Genomic DNA, 21,875 nt, shown 5'->3' on the forward strand with positions numbered 1-21,875 from the left:
TCAAAGTGCCTAAATGGATTCAATAATTAATTAATTAATCTTAGAGAGCTTTCAGAGATGTTACTTTTTCAAAAATAAGTGCTCAGCCGGAAGTCAAAACTCATTGAGATGCCTGGTCAACTTAAGTCCTTATCATAGAGGGAGCTGACGTCTACATACAGGTGGTTCATTATGATTAGTCTGCAGATTACAATCAACCAGAATTTACTTAGCAAATGCTTTAGGCTTATCCTTATCTTTTTTTTTCTTTTTTTTTTCAGTTTCGGGCGCCCAGTTAAGGGGTAACCCCATTTATTTTCCCCGTCATTGGCATAATAGGGGTCGAGGAGCATCCTCCTATCAGCCTTACAATAATACAAGTATATATATTTGATTTCTTACAAAATAAGAAGCAGTATAGATAATGTACAAAACATACAATTCGCAAAGGTATTATTTACTTGTCCGAAAAACGAAAAATGACAAGGTTGAAAAGCGAGTTAACTCTTTATGAATTAAATCTATAATTTCAATTGAGTTGCGTCCCATACATTAAAGGTAATATTCATACAAATTACAAATATTTTAAAAATTCTGTCACTGAATCGTCTTTATTTCTACATTTGTATTCAAATTGGTATTTTATATCATTGAACAAATTTCTTAATAAAATAGGTATTGGTATATCCTTATCTTTTGTTTACATAACTATGATCATGTTCATGGACAAGTAAATGGTACAATATTAACAATTTCTATAAAATATCATGATTATGACAAAGTAACATACATTATCAAAATACTTCTGAAAAACTACACATAATACAAAACAAATATAAATGCTAAATCAACAACTTGTATCTCACAAAGTTCAAAGACCAGTGAAAATGAAAGTAGAACCATTCTATGACATTAGGCCATGTTAAGTGAATGTAGAAAATTGTATCCAAGTTCTACAAAGTTACTAACCACAAATAAACGAAACATACTAATCAACATACAACTATAATGAAATGGTTAGTACGAAGTATCCATAAACTATAACTTAAATCTTAGTAAAAGTTTAAACCCTTGTATTTCTTCAAAAACATTTAAGAAGAATAAATGTGTTCTGAATTGATATACTTCTTCCGTAATATTATACACTAATATGTAATAATGATATAACCTGTTGTTGTTGGAATCCAACTTTACAACAAATGAATAAATGTATTTTAGTTATCTAACATATATTTTTCTACATCAAATAGTAATAATCAGGGGATACCATTTTTACCTACTTTACTAACTATTAATGATTACAAATATCGTAGTCATCTAGCATAGATGTATATTTCTCTGGAACATACTCTCTTCCTCGGAATGTTAAAGCTTTTTTATTAATTTAAGACTTATTTCTTAATGATTCCAAATTTATTGTAATCAAGTATGTCCTCAAATGTCTTTTATTTCGTCTCCATAAACTCAAAAGCAAAGAAAAAAATATCTACAACCTTATGAATTTCGTTATTTATGTAAAACAAAAAGTACATGTAAAATGAAATTATACTTTTTCAAAGATGATATATTTCGTCCCCTTCACATGAAAAGGCAAGAAAGGATAATTAATAACCTTCAGGTTTTGAAATCGCTTTTTTTATAAAATAACAAAGGGCTACATTGAATTTATACTTATTTTATACATTATTATTTCAAAACTTAAAACTCATTGATACCAAATAAATTTCAATTAAGTGTGTCTTCAAAGATCTTATATTTCATCTCCTCAACCCCAAAAGGCAAATAAAAGATACCGAAAAGATTTCGAAATCGCTAATTGTTTAACAAAATAACGAAGGACTACATTGCATTTTATTCACAAAATTATTTCATAAACATTTAAACATTCATATCTATTTGTACTGTTGCAAAATGAGACACCCAAGCATCAAAATAAAAGTAATTGTCATAAAAAATTCCATATTATTATTATCATACGAATCCAGTCTTTTTCACATTTGTATGATATTTTAATGCTATTTTACTGTTCGTCTGTAATGTATTTCTTATTTTTTCCATGAAAATGAATGTCTTCTTCTCATGGTTGGCAGATAATAAGTAAAGGGATTATTATGCACATGCAATTCTTACACTATATATATTCAAAGATCTTTTCAAGTGAGCACCCTTTTGTAATTGGTCTCATTTCTGATTTTCCAACGCGAGTATTTACAACACGAACATGACAGTTTATTTTCAGGAAAAATGTCAAGAATTATTTGTGTACCAGGTGATGTGACATGAGCAACATCCCAAATGTTCATCTCTTTTTTATTCACGAAACCATAAACTTATGTTATTTAAACGAAATAACCACTTGCGAAGCAGCAGCAACAACAACCAGCTCCTGCATACGACGACAACGTTTTAATTAGAATCATATGTTGGATATGTTTGCATATCTGTGTATTTTGAATGCATTATTATTTCTGCAGCCATCTCGTGTAATTCAATAGTTCAATAATTCGGCACTATAATGGCGGATAATGTTAGGCGAAACATTTTCAACAAATACAAACTCTGAATCTTTTATTCACATTCTTTATCGTTTTGATTCTCTCTCCGTAGAAATCAATAATATTGTCAGGTTTTGCTTTATCAATTCTTAGAAAGATTTACACATCAATGCCATTAGACACGTTGTAAAACATCAAACAACTCCATTTCCAATCTTTGAAAGAGACCGCGTTTCATTTTGCTGAACATCAAAAATGATCCTAACTTTTGTTGTTACTTTATCAGTCTAAAGTAGTTAGAAAATGTAGCAACTACCACCTTTGATCGACGTAATCTTCATGTCCTCCTATTTTCTTAACATATACGTTCTAAAAAGAGTTTTATATTATATCATTTTAAGTTTCAAATATAACTGAAATGTATATTAAGTTTTTTTTTTGATAGTATATTTGAGACGTCTGACCATTTAGGCTTTCTACATCCAGTTCAACTGGCATTGTTTCAAATGATATATTTCATTTTAGTTAGAACCGCGCCTGTTACGTTTTATTTAGTTTCCTTCACCATCGCCTCAAAGCTACATCTTAGTCTAGTAATTTCCAAGTTGATACATTTTCCTCAGCATCAGTTACTATTCCCTCTTTTTCACATGCAAATGTGCAAATTGAGGATATACAAAAAAAGGGGTTAATTACACTATCTACATTTCAACTCAAAGCTTCACCAGGTAGATAAAGGTGCAATTTTAAATTTACTTGTGGATGTAATATATCAATGCATGCAATAAACAAAGCTTTGTAGTATACATATTCCTTTTATCTCGTTTATATCGTTTTTTTTTTCCAAAAGCAGCTTGACTTTCCTAAAAGTTTTGATGATCTCAGCGCCAATGTCCGCCAGTTTGACTGTTGTTTTTTCGTTAATTCCCCCACGATATACGACCGTCAAGTCTTACAAAAATAATGCGACATCATTTAGACAATTAAACTATTTTCCTGAATTTCTTTAATATCTTTATTAATAATTCCGGTTCATCGATTGTAAATAACAAGTCTTATCTTTATTGAATGTTTTTTATTTTTAGTCTTATTTTGTTTCATTTGCATAAGGTGATTTTTTTTGCTTTGTCATCTTCTCGATTAGACCATCTATTGGTTTTATTGTTCGACGAAGTCATTATTTCAACAAATTGTTGTATCAATAAAAATGTTAAAACTTCACTCTGCAACCAAAATGGTGCGCAAATGAAATAACATTTGTTATATTATATCACGATGTTTTATTCAACCTCGATATACTTTAAATAGACAAATAGGCAAAAAAAAGGCAAACAGTTCAGACTTAAGAACGTAAGTTAGTCCCATGTTGTTTAGCTAGTCACGATTTCAAGTATCAAGTCACGTATTGCATCGGGCTTGTATATTATATAGAAATATGTACACAACTATACAAGAAGCAATAAATCCAATTCAATGTATGCTAGGTTTCTAAACCAATGCAAGAGCCATTAACAAACTTTTGAACCCCTCTGGTGTAAAGAAAGTGTCCTTTGGTACAGACTTAAGATCAATTGTAATTATTTTCTGCGTTGCATAAAAAGATCCAGGGAGTATTTCTGTAGATTCTGGCAGTGTCACTACTAAAATTAATGATCTGTTGTGCCTATCTTCTACAATGCTTTGCATTCTATCAATAATATTTTGCATTATTGTATTGTCAGTATCAAAGTCTTTAATAATTACAAAAGCGTTCGACTGACTCATTATGTTTTCCATTCCAAGTACTTCCGGTGTACCTGGACTAATCGCTGGGCTTTCTGAATTGAAAGTTGTTTTGAGTCCAAGACTGTTTAAAAGCATCATAAGTTTTTGTCCATTTTCGTCGTCATCAAGGTTTGAAAGAATGAAAATGTCGAATGATTCATTTTCTTCTTTTCCTCTGTTTGTTCCATTGGACGCTTCACTATTTCCGTGCGTTAGTTGAGATTCTCTCACAAACCTAAACGCCTCTCCAATACGCATTTCCCCCTTTTGAAAATGTTTTCGTCTAAAAGCATCCAAACCCGCTTCGATGTAAGTTTTGATGTACAGATTCTTTTCAATAAGTGGTTGCCCATCTCCAACTTGCTTAGACATACAAAGAGCGATAACTGCCTCTTCAAAGTTCTCTTTGGAAATTTGATGCTGGACAATTCCTTCAAGAAACTCCTTTTCTTCTTCTTCGTCATCGGCTAATGGTTGCAATTCTTGAAGTATTTTAACTGCATCGCGATGCTCATTTAGCTTTCTGGAAAGTTTCCATAGCTCCTTCAAAGTATCTTTCGTTCTTTTTATCTCTAATTTCCCATATAGGACATTCCTCAGTGTGGCAGCAGATTTCCAGCCTTTTTCGAGGGATGGAATCTTATCAATGAGGGCACATGAAATCTCAATAGATGATTTTAAATAAAAGTCCCTGACTTCCTCCATTTCACTTCTTTCATTCATTTTGACATCATTGGAGTTGAGTAACATATCACTTATACAAAATGCGGACTGCTCGTAAATGTTTGCCAGCATAATGCGTGAAATGAATTTATCATAGTTCTGCGATAAATCTTCTAAAACCTTTAATGCACTTTCAGGTTGACTTATTTGCCTGTAAAGTAAGGCCTTATCGTAAATTGCATTCGTGTTTGACGACAATTCATATGATGTATCAAGATACGCAATTATTTTATCAACAACAGGCTTATGTTCATTGTAATCTATAATGATTAGTTCTTTTGGACATTTTATTCCAGACTTCTTTTTCGGCCTCGAAGGATCGCAAGGGATATAGGTACCTCTGTTGCTAGGGTTTATACTAAGTTGTGAGAAGTTCTTTATGCCATCTTCACAGCCCATGTGAACATCTAGTAATTGCCGAGCTAATTTCCCTTTGTTTTTTTCAAGTAGTCTTTTGAACGTCAGGGCGATGTGATGATAACCAAAAGAGGTTGGTTTGATTTTAATAGCTCGAGTTAGTAGATTTATTGATTTTTCATGTTCATTTATGTATCGGAAGTACTTCCCGCTTCGTTCGAGAACAGATACATCATCTGGATAACATTCAAGAGCTTTATAAAAAAAATAATCTGTCGTTTTCATTAAAAATGGTGAATTTGTAGGCATAAAATCTTCCATGCCATTTGGAAATATGGATTGATTCCTAGAGACATCATAAGAAATGAAACCAATTTCAACATATGATCTCGCTTTGTATCTCTTGATACAATCGCTTTCAGAATTTTCCAACTGAATTATCTTCGTATACAGGTCTAACGTAATACTGTAATAGTTTTTCAATTCTTCATTACCTGCTGGTTCGTCACTGTTATTCAAATTTGACTGTCTCCGTTGACAGAGGGCTTTCCTATACATCCATATACAAACATAGTCGGTCGGTACCTGACCTTGAGTAGCAGCAGAGTCCGATCCATCGACAAATTCTTTAATTTTCTCACAATCTCGAAGAACGTTTCCGAATTCTGACGATGCCTTCTTATAATTCCGTATTCCTAATCTTGAATAAGTAAATGCTACCTCAGCTTTTGCTATAATTAAAGCTAATTCATTTTGTCTCTTTATTGCTTTGAGACGCTTACAAAGTTCTTTGCACTGCAATATGTTTTTATGGTCCCGCAAAGAAAACCAGGCTTTGTTTGATAAAGCTATCATATTCTCCGGTTGTCTGTCTAAAACTTTCTCGTTAAAATCTGTCGCCTTTTCTTGATTTCCTAGATAAAAATGAAAAAACGAAAGTAAATTTTCGACTCTTAATTTTTCCATGTCCGTGCTGAATTCTTTTTCAGAAGATTCCAGTTCAATCTCCAATTTGTGTTTTATTTTTCCTATTTCCCCTCGTGACATAGATGTTATCGTTTCTTTGACACTGAAGCTTGAAGGGTACTGACTCAGTGTCTTTTTAATTTCCTCCATATCCTCGGGTAGCTGAATGATACACGGCCTTGCTTTAATTTAATCTGAATTTATAAAATGTAATTAATATTTATTATAAATAATATTGCTTGTATTTCTTTTTTTCGATAAGAACCTGATTTATAGAGATATAAACAGGTTTATGAAATAAGGATAAATTTGCACGTAATTTAAAATAAAACACTTAATTTGAGGTAGAAGATAAAAACTGCTATAAATTATACACATATCTTACTGATAATATTGTCTCAAAAAACATTTACAGTGGCAAAAAAGGCACGACGACAGCAAGAACAGATGAATGCAATAAAAATGTACATTTATAAAATACATGTCAAGAGTCAAACATATATTTAATGTTATATATGCTCAATTTCTTAGAAGAAAATGTTCAAGTTATTACTACAGTCAGGTTGTCGTTGCTGTCCAGAAAGTTTTACATCAGACTTTTTTTAATTTCTCAATATATTGTCTCAATACCTGGACAATAAATAAACATACTATCCTTTAATTTGACCTATAAATGACATTGACCTTGACCTTCAATGTCAAATGTTTGATTTTTTCTTGATTTTTGCTATAATTGGCTTTTACTTTGTCATTCATGAATGGATAATCTTAATACTTAGACCCAAAAATCCTTAGAAGACCTTTAAGCATACCAAATCGATTATGACCTTCATTCATCAATGTTTTTGGCCTTGAAAGTCAAATTAATGACTTTTGTTTGAATTTGCTATAATTAGCTATAAGTTTGTTATTTGTTAATGGATTGTCTTCAAACTTGAAAACAACTACTGACGGACAATTCTGTAAAAGTCCACAAGCGCAGCAAGTTCAAACAGTGGAACAAGTCCAAAAGCACTGCAATTCCAAATAGTGCAGCAAGTCTAAGGGCGCAGCAAGTACCAAAATGCAACATATCGAGAGTCCAACGAAGAAAGGTTATAGTCCTTCTTTCAAAGCAAGTTCATTTTAAAGTTGATAAGACAAAGTCACCTTCGGTAGTGCACCAACACAGACTAACGTCTGACAATCGCGGCTTTACATTTATAAGTTTACATGAAAATTAGGCTACTTTACATTTTCGTAGTAAGAATAAAGACATAAACCGACCTAGTGTTTTGATGTGTTGTTTTCCCCTGTCAATCTTTTAATTTAGTTTTTACTTTATATTTGGTGGAAGAGACCTTAAATGTGTAGGTTTTCAAAAGCACACATGATGATGAATTCGATATATTTAACTCAATAATGTTACGAAGTTCATTTCGTCCAAACATCAAGGCACTTTTTATAACTTTGGAAACCACGTCAGTATTAGTTGACATTTATTATCTTTATTCTGATTTGTTAAAGTATGTATAATACTAGATGTTTACCCATTTGTAATTCCTTATTTATTACTACATAACTCATAAAACTTGTACCTTACCTTTTGTTTCAACCATTATTAGTTAGTACTGATTAGAATTCCAGATGGAGACCTAGAATAAGTTCTGAATTTAGTCGAGTTAAGATTGAGGCAATGCGACGTCATCAAATAGATCACATGATCTATCTGGGAACTCAGTGACATCATTATCTAAAGTTACGATATTGCTTCAAGGGTCGTGTTGCTATAAATACTCCAGATTTCCTTTAAACTTGGTCAATTGTATTGTTCGCTCTACAGACGCCAACTCTATGTAACATGTCATAAAGAAAATGTCCATTTGGATAGGTAGAACCAAGACTAATTAATAGATAAGGGGAGCAGTGGCCTAGCGGTTAAGGTGTCTGCCTCTCAACCAAAAGATCATGGTTTCAAGCCCTACTCTGGTCACGGCCATGTTTCTTCATATGATACCAGGACTGGCTGGTTCCCGGAAGCGGACTCGAATGTCATTAATATAAGTTGTTAGAACTTGTGTCGCAATCGAGCTTTTAAATACATATGTTTAAACCAATTAATAGATATAGTTACAATATATGAAACCATGCCGTCAGTGTATGAAACCAAGGTAGCTATATATAAGTTGATTTTATCAATATATGATAACAATTCTTCAATATATTGTACCAAAGTAGCCATGTATGGAACCAGATATCATTATCTGAAACCGAATTATAAATATATTAATTCATTTTTACAATTTATGATACCATTTTATGGAGCCGAAGTATCAATATAGAAGTTGATTATCACATTATATAATACCAGATCGTCAATATATGGTACCAAAGTAGCAATGTATGGAACTAGATGTCCTTATATGAAACCGAATTATCAATATATTGATTAATTTTTACAAAATAGATAAATACAGAATCCCTAAAGAAAGCCCAACACGGCAAAACTGAAAATGTTACAGGCTCGGTTTGATTGAGCCTGTTCATGGACGGTACTGGAAAGTGCAAGTTACCGTCCACGCCCCCTAGCACCGGCTTAAGCAGAATTCAACATTTACAACACATGAAATCATTTTATCAATGTATGGAACCAGGGTATCAATATATCAGTTGATTATCACATTATATGATAGCGATTTTTCACTATATGGAGTCAAAGTAGCCATGTATGGAACCAGGTGTCCTAATATGAAACCGAAATATCAATAAATTCATTTTTACAATATAAAAAACCATTTTATTAATGTATGGAACCAAAGTAGCAGTATATAAGTTGATGTTACATTCTATGATAGCAATTTTCATTATATGGAACCAAATTAGCCTAAAGTGATAAATATAAGTTGTTAGAACTTGTTTCGCAATCGAGCTTTTAAATAAATGTGTTTAAACCAATTAATAGATATGTTTTCCATATTAAATAAGTTAAGATAAATTAATAAACTCTAAATATTGATTAACTTGTAAAGAACTCTTATCTATGAAACTAACGTAAACAAAGCCAACTGAAGTGGTTTCCGGATATGTACTCATTTTGACTATATGTATTATTTATATTATTATTGACTGTTTGTACATGAATGAATGATGTTGATGATGGCATCCTCCTGATACAACACACCCTGACAATTGAATACCTATAGAAGTAAAACTATAGTGATATTCCCGTTATAAAGGCCTACTATTGCGATATACATCCTGACATGAGAGTAATTGTACCCGGGACCTAGCAGGCTCTCCCCGCTGGAGTAATTATATAATCATCTTGAATTTAAAGATACAGTGCAAATTATCGTTTGCTTCTATATAGTGTCACCCGACGTAAACCAAAATATTTGGCAACCATTGTCATTAAATCTAATTTTACAGCTCATTTTTTCATTTACAAATCTATAAAAAGCGAGGTTTTACGCGGATTCACTCATAAAATTGCTGGGCTGAATGCTACCATGTCTGTTTAAAAGATATTACAGGGAACCGATACGACACGAACATTCAATTAAGTCCGTTTTTATGGAAAGCAATGGCTGTCTGATATTGTTCTTTTTCAATTTATGAGTTCACTTTGACTATATATGATTTGAAAACACCTTCTTATTTAACCGGAATCCATTATATCAATCCACAGTTACAATATATGAAACCATGCCGTCAGTGTATGAAACCAAGATAGCTATATATGGAACCAGGTGTCCTTATATGAAACCGAAATATCAATATATTAATTAATTTTTACAATATATGATTCCATTTTTATCAATGTGTTGAACCAAAGTATCAATATATCAGTTGATTATTACATTATATGATACCAGACCTTCAATATACGGATCCAAGTAAGTCATGTATGGAACCAGATGCACTTATATGAAACCAAATTATCAATATATTTACTAAATTGTACAATATATGAAACCATTTCATCGATGTATTGATCCAAAATATCAATTTACAAGTTGATCCGGCCCTGATGTGGTACCAATTCTTCAATATATTGTACCAAAGTAGCCATGTATGGAACCAGATATCCTGATATGAAACCGATTTATCAATATATTAATTTATTTTTACAATAAAACCAGTTTATCAATGTATGTAACCGAAGTAGCAACATATAAGTTGATTATTACATTTTATGATAACAGTTCTTCAATATATGATACAAAAGTAGCAATATATGGAACCAGATGTCCTTATATAAAACCGAATTATCAATATATTTAATCGTTTTTACAATATATGAAACCATTTGATCAATGTATGGTTATTTTTACATTATATGACACAAATTCCTCAATATATTTACATAGGTTGCTAGTATATGAATCAAATTTTCCAATATATGGAACCAAATGAGCAATGCGTTTAACCAAAAAGTCATTATATTGACGGGACTTTTTTTATAAGGCTGTATTATATCCTTGCACCGATAGTACAGTGTCGCACCAATATTCCTTGTAGAACTGTGAAAAGACAAGCGTGCTTTACTGATGGCATACTACACATTTTCTAAATAAGGAAATATTTGAATTTAACGACACATTCACTGTGGCCTTAAAATGGGCTGCGCAAGCAAAACTTATCGTTATATATGTATGTAAAGTTCCAAAATCATAATTTAAGCTACTGAGTCTTACCGACCATTAACAAAAACATATTTAAACTCGACCTTTACCTTTGATAAAAAAATGAGCATGGCTAGTAGGACACATAAAGATTAATCTACTCACAAAAGTTAAATAATTATTGATTTCATAAAAAGTGGATGCATTGTAATAACAGAACCCAGTGACCTCGGTCTTTGACTTGTAGACTTGAAAATAGGCTAATTTGGTTCCATATCATGAAAATTGCTATCATCGAATGTTACATCAACTTATATACTGCTATTTGGTTCCATACATTTATAAAATGGTTTCATATATTGTAAAAGTGAAATAATATATTGATAATTCGGTGTCATATAAGGGCTTCTGGTTCCTAATATGGCTACTTTGGTACAATATATTGAAGAACTGGGGCCGTATTCATAAAGCTCCTAAGGGAAAAATTTCCCTTAGATTCTAAGATTTCCCTTAAAAAACGTAAGATTTCCCTTAATTTTTAAGAATTTCCTTAGTTGCTATTCATAAAACTCCTTAGGACAAAAATTCCTTAATTTTGGCCGATTTTTCCCTTAAATATTAAGGTAGCCCATATGCTCCCTTATCTTTTAAGGAAAAAAGTTAAGGGATAAAAATGAAGAAAAAAAATGGCCGATTGGCAGACGATTTGTTCATTCCCTTTCTCAAATAACAAATCCAGCTACTTTCCATTTTGGAATCAACGCAGTTTCAATCATAATAGGCCTATCCGATGAAAATCATTCGTACGTATATTAGCCGTATTTAGAAACAACCGGCAACTTCCGTGCCAGTGGAGGCAATTTTCTGAATATTTTTACAACTTAAATAAATGCTTTATTGTATGAGGTAGTTATGTTACGAACGCGGAACTGACTTTTTATTGTCTGACAGAAGAAATAGTTTTATTCTGGATCATAGGTAATCGGCGCGTTGATTGGTCACTACCCCCGCACCCCCTCCCCCCACACCCACTCTACAGCCCTCCTACCTCTCAAAACCATGTAAAATACAGTATTTTTCATTTGAAATATGTTTTAATATTTGGTTTATGCTTTTAATTCAATAACCTTCATTTCCTACAAAAAATAAAAAATTGATACATATATATTTAGTAAAGGTATGCAACTCGCCGATCAATTTTCAGCACTCATCTTAATATGAACTCCATAACTTCAACATTTTTTCACCAATTTTCAATATTTTGGTACCAAATGGTAGGGAATTGATTACTCTTAAAGGAATTAAAGTTGTCATTACAATCATTTCAAGTTATAAGAAGATATGTAATCTCAAAGTCACCGCAAGTGTAACTCGACAGTGATCTGACCGCTGGGTTTTCTTCACAATTACCCGACTAAACGGCAGTTTATTCGAAATGAATGCATATTTCATTGTATTGCGCATATAAATATGATCAAATCATATTATTATTTGTAATAACTGTTCAATCAAAACATCTTATAAAACTATAACAAATTAAAGGTCAAGGTCATTTATGGATGAAGGTCAAGGTTAGTGTAGTCTACTGAAAGGTCTTGTCCCAAGGGTTGTTGTGGCCAAGTATGAAGACAATACACCAAGAAAAGTTATAATCCAGGTACAAATTTGCGGACGGGAACGGCAACACCGCCGCGACTATAGCAATACCTCTACTTTTTATTTCAAAAAAAAAGTCGAGCTAAAAAAAGAACAATTTGTATTTACCTACATGTAACTAACAAATTAAGTAAACTTACCGGTATCACATGCTATGTGTTGCCAGTTACATTTGTATTATTGTTTTGCTTTCAAACCACTAAGCAAGGTACTGTCATAATCATTATATACATGTATTTTACTTAACATATATATCAAAGAAGGTTCAAACATTTCAATAGAATGATCATTTAATTAGTTATATCACTCACTTTAATTGAAATTAGTGTAAAATATTTAAGTTAATAAAAAGAAAATAATCTAGAAATGTGTCATCACGCCACGGATGGCCCCGCATGCAGCCAAATTTCAGATGTTACAATATTTATTTACAATACAGTTGACTCTCGGTAACTCGAATTTCAAGGGACTGTGCATGTAACTCAAAAAGGATTTGACATAGAGTCATTAAACCTTACTTCCCATAAGGTTTAATGACTCTATGTCAAATCCTTTTTGCTCAGCATATTTAATTTTCTGTTAGTGTGTAGTATTTGCAATGTCTAATACAAGCATGCAAAACACCATGGTCCCAATTCATAGTGCATATTTTAATGTTTTTATTTATCTACTTTCAAAGTCGATATTTTTTTCAATATTTGTCTCTTGATATATCAATACAAAATTTTCCATCAATGACAGCCTTAGTACAGACAGGAATATTTAGCTTGATGGGAACTGTTTAGGATAGGATTTTGAGCAACCTAGATATTTACACTAATACCTACATTGCATATATTCTAACATAAGTGATAATTGTGTTCTGTTTCTTATTCTGAAATATTGCCTTTGGTTCTGTTTGACATTGATCAGTGTCAGGTGGTTTGTACTTGCAAATGATAAAATACTTTTGTTCTTACTTAGTATTCAGCACAAAAAAGTCATTTGCATTTTATTTCACAACTTCGGTTTCTTATTTTTAAACTTTTTTTTTGTTTAAATTAACATTAATTAAGTATTAAAATACATTTGCTTTTTTTTCAGCATACTCAAGATATTGAAGATTTATGGTTTGGAAACTCTCATTAACAGAAGGAATAAACAACAAAACAGAATTTTTTTATTGGCCATTGACTTAGTTAATGAAACGTCATACTCATTATAAATGTGAAATCAATGACATTTGTTGACAATTTGAAAAAAAAAACAACAAAAAAACAACATACTAACATATGGTATTGATATCCTTGCAATAGTGAAAAGTGACATCATTTGAAAAAGTGTGATTGCAATTACAGACAGAAGTGATCTATTGAAGATCTTGAAAAGTGTAAATACTAAGTGACAACATAACTAAGTTATAATCTTTGGAAGTGTGAATACTGATTACATCAGTGATAATCTTGGAAGACTTTTTATGTTTTTATCACTTTTATAAATCCATGAACTCATTCTTCATGAAATAAACTTTCATCCTGAATTCAATATATTTTGTAAAATAAAGTTATAAACTTTCACACTGATTTATATTCTTATCCACCATTAAAGATAAAGGTTTCTTTGTGATATTGCATGGATATTTCAAGTTCAAGTAAATATTGCTACTGGTTCCTGAAATGGGGACGGTCGGTTACATCACAAAAAAAATCGGTTATTATTTGACCTTGAAAGTCAAGGTCATTTATGACTTAATTAAGATCAATGTAAGTTTCATCATCTTGAAGGTCTATCTACAAGGACAATTCATTCATGAATAATTAAATTTTAGCCACTTTGGTACATTTTTGTGATATTTTCTATAAGTTAAAAAAGACAAAGAGTCAGAGTTATGAAACTTGACACACAGATGCATTGTAAATTTAATAATTTCCATATACTCATTGCAAAGTTTAATCGCCATTCAAAGCAATTACAATTAACAAATTCCGTAATTGCATCTTTAAGGCTAAGGTCATTTAAAAGTCAAGGTCAAAGATAATTTGATCTTCATTAATGGTTATTCATTCTAAATATGAAGACAATTCATTAATACAAAATTTGTAGCCAGTTACAGAAAGAAGAGAGCAAAATTCAGTTATTTGACCTTAAAGAACAAGGTCATTTGTTACTCAACGTCAGGCCATCTTAAAAGAACAATCCATAGAATGTTATTCCATGTATGAAAATTCATTCATTAACACTAAAGCAGTAGCCACTTTGGTCAGGTTTTTTGTGGAATATTTTCTAAGCTAATAACATTTAGGGCCATCAGTGTAACATGTGTCGCCTCATGATAGCCAATCACATGTTGCAGGTACTGTGTAGCAGGAGACCCAAAAATCATTAACGGGGCAAAACACTTGTTTTATTCAAGGGCAATTACTCAGCTGAAAATCATAAAAGTGAAGATTTTGTTTATTATCACTTTATGCGCAAGTACTTGACCTACCAATCAATCCTGTAAAGTTTCATTGAAATTGCAGAAACGGTTTAAGATCAGTCGTCCTGACAAACTTTATTAACATTCTTTTCATTCAACAAGGGCCATAACTTGGCCAAAAATCATTCAAGCGGAAAACCTGTGTAATTTGTGCAAGTACTTGACCTATCAATCAATCCTGTAATGTTTCTTGGAAATTGCATTAGTGGTATAATAGGAGTAGTCCGGACAAACTTTAAAAAATAAAATATAATTAAAAGGCCATAACTCTAACAAAACTTATTGAACCATAAAACCAATGATATGTACAACTAGACTTGGTACTGATCATTCCTGTAAATTTTGAAAGAAATTGCAGCAATAGTTTTTGAGAGTTAGTTCGGCATGGGTAAAACAAACAAAAATTCCAGTCTTCTATGTGTTGTAGGGCAAATTGTAAATTAAAATAAGTTATGTGTTTAAATTAATAAATATAAATTGGCTATTGTATAGGTATACAGGAAATTGCAGTCAGTATAGTGTAAGATCCTTATAAGAGTCTATGTATTTGGCATACTTGCATACTTAATTTACTTCTTTTTGTCAATTTGTTCCTAGTGAAAGGAATCTGGCATACTTGAATGACAGTGATTATAAAATAGTTAAAGATATATTGTGCGAACACAGCTGAAGTCATTACTTTGACATAAATTAAACATAAAATAGGATAAACAAGATCAACAAGGAAAGGCATAAGGATTGCTAATACAATGATTCCCCCCCCCCCCCTAAATTTTACAGCAGAATAAAAGCTGTTTCCCCTAGCCCAAAATAAGTATATTTTGCCCTAAAAATGTTAATAATATTTTCCCCTTAAATGCCCTGTGCTCCCCTTAAATGCCCTGTGCACTTTTGTACCAGAACCATGACTTAACAGCATCTCACTTATATCTGACAGCTGTCCCTATAGATAGCTTGGCAGCATTATATCAATATCATGTCCCTATAAATAGCTTCTGCTATGTACCATGCATGTTAAATTGAATTGAAATTGAAAATTTAATCAAATGTGTGGGTAAATTCCATTCCTTCAGTTGTCAGATTTCCCTGTTTTCTGGTTTATCACACTATATTTTCCCCTTCAGAAAGCCACAGGTTGTTTTTAAAATTGGAAAAAATCACTGTAATACATTGACAGTTTTGTTTTCATGGCTTCAAAGATATTTGTATCAAATAAGAAAGTTACAGCACAGGAATCTGATTATAATAACCATATGCAAGCAGCAATTATTATTTTAACCATTTTGCAATGGTGGTTATTTTTGCTCAGTTCCCTTACTGACAACTAAAATGGCAGGTTTAGACAGTACATGTGTAAAGGCTGGTATGCACAGTAATTCAGGTGCTCTCAATATTAAATGAAAGCTAAATAAATTTTAGATTACTGTAAAGTAATATCTACTTTTAAAAGCCCAAAACTACAAATGAAGCTTTGCGAAAAAATCTACAATGTAATATTCAGTTCAATTTAAACATGAAAACCACAAATGTTTATGTCCTTTTCCTTCAGTTAATTTAACTAAGACCAGTCATACTAAAGCAATTGTTCATCATTTATTTTATTCCCTTGTGTCACAGATCTTAATTTAATCAAATACCAAATGAAATAACATCAATTACTTAAATTTGCAATAGAGAATAACATACTATTGTCTTTTTGATATCAATTTATCAGACAAAGCTGATATGAGCTTGTTTATGTTATATATGATAAATTAAAAGCAGACATAACAGCTGAATTAAAAGCAGATACATTAACAGAAATAAAATGGATAAAATAAGAATCCTTGAAGAAAGCCCAACATGACACAATTGAAAATGTTACAGGCTCAGTTTGATTGAGTCTTTTCATGGACAGTACTGTCAAGTGCAAACCACTGTCCATGCCCCCTAGCACCAGCTTAAGCGGAATTCAACATTTAACATGAACTGCAGTACAATTTTAAAACATCTGCAGATGTGTTAATATGGCGGTCATCATGGAACATTCAATGTGACATGTAAGTGCAATTCCATGAAAAGCGGCATATGGTCCCTTGGTAAAAAAATCTGTGTTCCCTAAACGAGAAAACAATGAGCGGAACTAAATAAAATGGAATTTCGAAAGGGGATCATATAATATGAAATCTACGATTTTAAGGAATTTCTTTTTTGTTTGAGTTTTTATTCTCTAGGGCAGTAAACCATGCAATAAATGATAGTAACCTTTGTCTTAAATGTCAAAATAGAATAAGCTAACATACTGAAGTCCATGATTTAATTTATCTATTACATGTATATGTCATGTGGTCGATATTCGTGTTTTTGAATATCGTTTTTATGTATCATTTTGTCCTTGTATTTGTATATATATCTCTTGTATTTGTCTGTTTACAGTCCGCTATACAATCCATTATCCCATATCATTCCTATATCATTCCATTTCATCATCTTATTATAACAACTACTTTCTCATATTTCATTCTGACATAATTTGCATGCCGGGCCTCAGTTTTTACAAACTTCCCGGAAAATCCACCTCACGCATGCGCACTTTGGTATAAATATTTCTCTTGGTTTGCGCCAGAAATTGTTTATCTTATTTATTTATTTATCAAGGCGTATGTTTTATGTCCTTACAGGTAATTGTTGTTATTCATTATGTTTCATTATCATGCATATTTCCATTGATCGTTTATGTATTTCGGAACTGTATTTATGCACTTTGGTATAAATATTTCTCTTGGTTTGCGCCAGAAATTGTTTATCTTATTTATTTATTTATCAAGGCGTATGTTTTATGTCCTTACAGGCATAAACAGACCATTCATACATCTTGAAAAGGACCATACGACATATATGTAAATTCAAATTGTATTAAAGCATTAAATTAATGATATTGTATTTGTTAAAACATTATTTACCTATTTTATATATGGTATGTATATCTAACTTTTAGTTCTTGTAACTATGAAAAAAAAAGTAAATAATTATAAACAAAATTAAGAGACAAGATAATATTAAACATGGAGGGCTAGATGTATGATGTACATGTATGTATATAGATCTACATGTACCTTGGACTTGATGATGTTTAAAATTAATAAACTTTGGCAATCGTCCAATAACCCCCTTGCTACACGGCTTCTGAATTTGTTACCAAGATGGTTTTTTTCAGAAAAAAGTATCAACTTCCAACAATTTACCAAAAAACAGGCAAAATGTGCACGAAGTGATCAGGGGACGAATAATTTGAGTTATTGACTCCGTCTCGAAATTCAGAAAAATTGTCAAATGTATCGTCAAGAAATCAATTAGGAGTAAAACATTGGTTCTTTAGTTAACATGCTATTACGTATGTTTAATCATATCGGCATAATTTATCGGTAAATTTTTACTAAAATAGTAAAAACTCACCCTACTTTCACTTTATATTTTCGGAAAATTCGAAGCGAATTAGGTAAACAAGAACAACATGCGAATGAAACTGATAATGTTTAAAAACGTCAGTCTCAAACCATGCCACTAGTGTTAAACCCACAATCTTTTTCCTCTGCCTGCTTCATATGATGACTGTCCGAATAATTCCATGATATACAACAAATATCCATGAAAAGGTTTGAAACGTCGCGCATTTCCTGCTCTAGGTCAGCCATCTTGTTTTTGTTACTATTTTTAGCACAGTCAGGGCTCTCCAGTCGGTAATTACAAATAGAAAAACTGATATTAAACGAAATTTTCGCCTTAGGATAAAATTTAAGTTAAGGAATTTCTTGCCTAAGGAATTCACTTAAGGGATTTTTGACTTCAAAGTTAAGGGGAAATTTTACCTTAAGGAGTTTTCTTCAAGATAAGGAAATTTTTCCCTTAAAACTTAAGATCCTTTATGAATACGGCCCCTGGTATCATATATAGATAAAGTGATAACCAAGTCATATATTGTTTCTTTGGTTCCATACATTGATAAATTGGTTTCATATTTGGTAAAATGAATTAATATATTGAAAATTCGTATTCATATCAGGACATCTGGTTCCATATATGGCTACTTTGGTACAATATATTGAAGAATTGGTATCATATAATGTGATAACCAACTTATATAGTTCTACTTTGGTTTCATAAATTGATACATTCGTTTAATATATTGAAAAATGAATTTATATATTGATAATTCGGTTTAATATCAGGACATCTGGTTCCATATATGGCTATTTTGGTACAATATATTGAAGAATTGGTATCATATAATGTGATAATCAACTTATATATTTTTACTTTTGTTTTTGTTTCATAAATTGATAGATTAGTTACATATATTAAAAATGAATTAATATATTGATAATTCGGTTTCATAAAAAGGATATTTGATTCCATACATGGCTACTTTGGTGCCATATATTGAAGAAATCAACTTAAATATTGCTACCTCGGTTTCATACACTGCACTGACGGTATGGTTTGATATATTGTAACTGTGGATTAATATATTGGATTCCGGTTAAATAAGGAGGTGTTTCCAATTCATATATAGTCAAAGTGAACTTATATATTATCCAAATGGTTACATAAATTGAAAAAGAACAATATAAGACAGCCATGGCTTTCCATACGTTCTAGTAGTACTCGTTTTATACTGTGACAGGACTGGAACGTTTAAATCAATATCGTTTTATGCCAGAAGTCCGACACAAATTTTGTCAATTTATATACAGCTACAGTGATAAAGCGTTTGTAATGGTTGATCCTAATGCCTTGGACATTGATTAATTATATCCCAATTAAACAATATGTTAACGTTTTAATTAGAAAACTGTCAACAATAAAATATTAAATTTGAGAATGAACATTGTATATAAGACATAAAAGACACCAGATACGTTACCAAATCTAATCAAAATAAACAAGAACACGTGTGGCCACGCTTTACGATTAATTTTTTTGAAGCCAGAACTATATCCGCAAATCACTTAAAAATGTATAAAACTTAAAAAAATATATACTAGTACATTTATATTTTTAAAACGAACGTGTTCCCTTATATGTAAAACTTTACAAATATATTGATAAATTGAAAAATTCAGATGTTTTATGACATTTTACACTGATGCATATTGTCCTAATACAAAGCAGTTCCCAGGACGAGACAACGTACAAGTTTACGGATGATTTATTTTTAGCCTAGTTTCAAAACTACCCTAAAAACATTAAATAAGACAGTTGCACATGCGATTATTTGTATACGGAGAGAAGAAAACTTTGTCTTTCCTTTTGAAGAAAATGTTATTTTAAAAAATGTTTTGCAACAATGCAAGAACTTTCAAAAAAGGTCCTGTAGTGTAAAGCTGGTGTACACATGTGAATGTTTTTATGTTCTTGTATTTTGTTTGACATATAATATATATATTCAGTTCAATGAAAACAAACCCTTTCCTTTAGCTTACAATGTATTTTGTTTGCTTTATTGTTATTATTATTATTATTATTATATTATTATTATTATTATTATTATTATTATTATTATTATTATTATTTTCATTGACTACTTGTCATTCATACGTCTTATTCAAAATCAGGTAAGACCCAGCTCGGTTTAAAAAAAATCACTTAAGTCCCCTGACGTTACAGTTTTTATCAGAACACTTGCCAAGTAATCGGAAACACTCTTTGTTTTGTTTAAAAGTGCCTTCCCGTGACTATTTTCAACAGAAAAAAATACGTATAAAGGAAAATAATTGAATATTCAATATTGAATACCTGTTTGTTTATATATTCTCTCTTTTACAATATTCCCAGCCATTTTTTTCCATCTTCACCAATACATAGTGTCGTAACGAATGTGTTTGGTTTGCTCCAATGTTAATATTTTCCAAAAATCAGTTACACTTTCTTCATGTATGGTTGTTAAATGCGCAATTTAAAGTGTCTTACGATCTTTATCTACCAATGACCTAAAACAAAATGCAATATTTGTTCTCAGATATCACATGCTTAAATCTTCGATACAACTGCTGATAAATACTTATCAGAGTGCACCTAAGTGGTATTGTATATTATTGTATATGACTGATATGGTACATGTGATTTACGCAGTTGGCTTACACAAATTAATTTGCTTATCAATAGGATATCTTTTAAAAGACTCTTATGAATCTGAAGAGTTTCACATATTTACAATTATATCAAACACATGAATCACGTAAAGAAAACACTTGTCATATTGCATTACATTGTGACTCAAATTGACTCACCCTCGTTCTTTAAACGGCTTAACCCTCACTGCCGTTAGTTCGAAGCCCACCAGAGACTTCAGTTTTTTTAATGTGGGGAGTATTAATTCAGACACGACGGGCACCTACATTGATATGTCATGTTTTTCCGGGTATCATTACTTTCCATATACTCATGTCGCAGTCCAAAAGATAAGGGGTTTCTGATGGACGCTGTAGGTTAAAGTACTTGGGACCTGGACAGAGGGTCTGTAAATACACAAATTATGCGCTTTCAAATAATTTTATTAGCAGTAAAGAATCGCGGCTCTCGCCATCAAAATCTTTGAAAATAGTGCGCATTCGTAGTGTAGTGAATCAATGAAATAGAAAGTTACATAGAGAGGCCCGTAATGGTGGTTAGTATATGATCAATATGGGGATGAATGAAAAGTATGATGAACATTAAAGCTATAGGATATTTAATAGGACAAACAATAACACATATAAACATGTACGTATATGAACCTGTGACATCCTTCCCCTCACAGGAAAAATGTCGTCCCGACATTTCAAACACACAACTGCGTACTAAGCAGCTGTATCCATGGCACTACTTCAGAAGTACTATAGAAACTATATCTGT

At 31.5% G+C, this 21,875-nt stretch overlaps 1 protein-coding gene across 2 annotated transcripts; it reads right to left on the reverse strand.

Moving 5' to 3' along the window:
• Positions 1–232: 232 nt before the first annotated feature.
• Positions 233–21,706, reverse strand: LOC132758287 (uncharacterized). 2 transcript variants are annotated; one of them, XM_060749852.1, is made up of 3 exons: positions 21,272–21,706; positions 20,778–20,971; positions 233–6,232 (listed from the first exon to the last, which is right to left on the reverse strand). In XM_060749852.1, the coding sequence occupies exons 2-3, from the start codon at positions 20,818–20,820 to the stop codon at positions 3,963–3,965; spliced, it is 2,313 nt and encodes a 770-aa protein (XP_060605835.1). In that variant the 5' UTR covers positions 20,821–20,971; positions 21,272–21,706; the 3' UTR covers positions 233–3,962. The 2 variants fall into 2 exon arrangements, with proteins under 2 accessions (XP_060605835.1, XP_060605834.1); XM_060749851.1 differs by having other exon boundaries at positions 233–6,478; positions 21,272–21,702.
• Positions 21,707–21,875: the final 169 nt, after the last annotated feature.

The sequence above is a fragment of the Ruditapes philippinarum genome, unplaced genomic scaffold (genome assembly GCF_026571515.1).
Source record: "Ruditapes philippinarum isolate M1 unplaced genomic scaffold, ASM2657151v2 ctg9577_1_1_1_1, whole genome shotgun sequence".
Taxonomy (NCBI): Eukaryota; Metazoa; Mollusca; class Bivalvia; order Venerida; family Veneridae; genus Ruditapes; species Ruditapes philippinarum.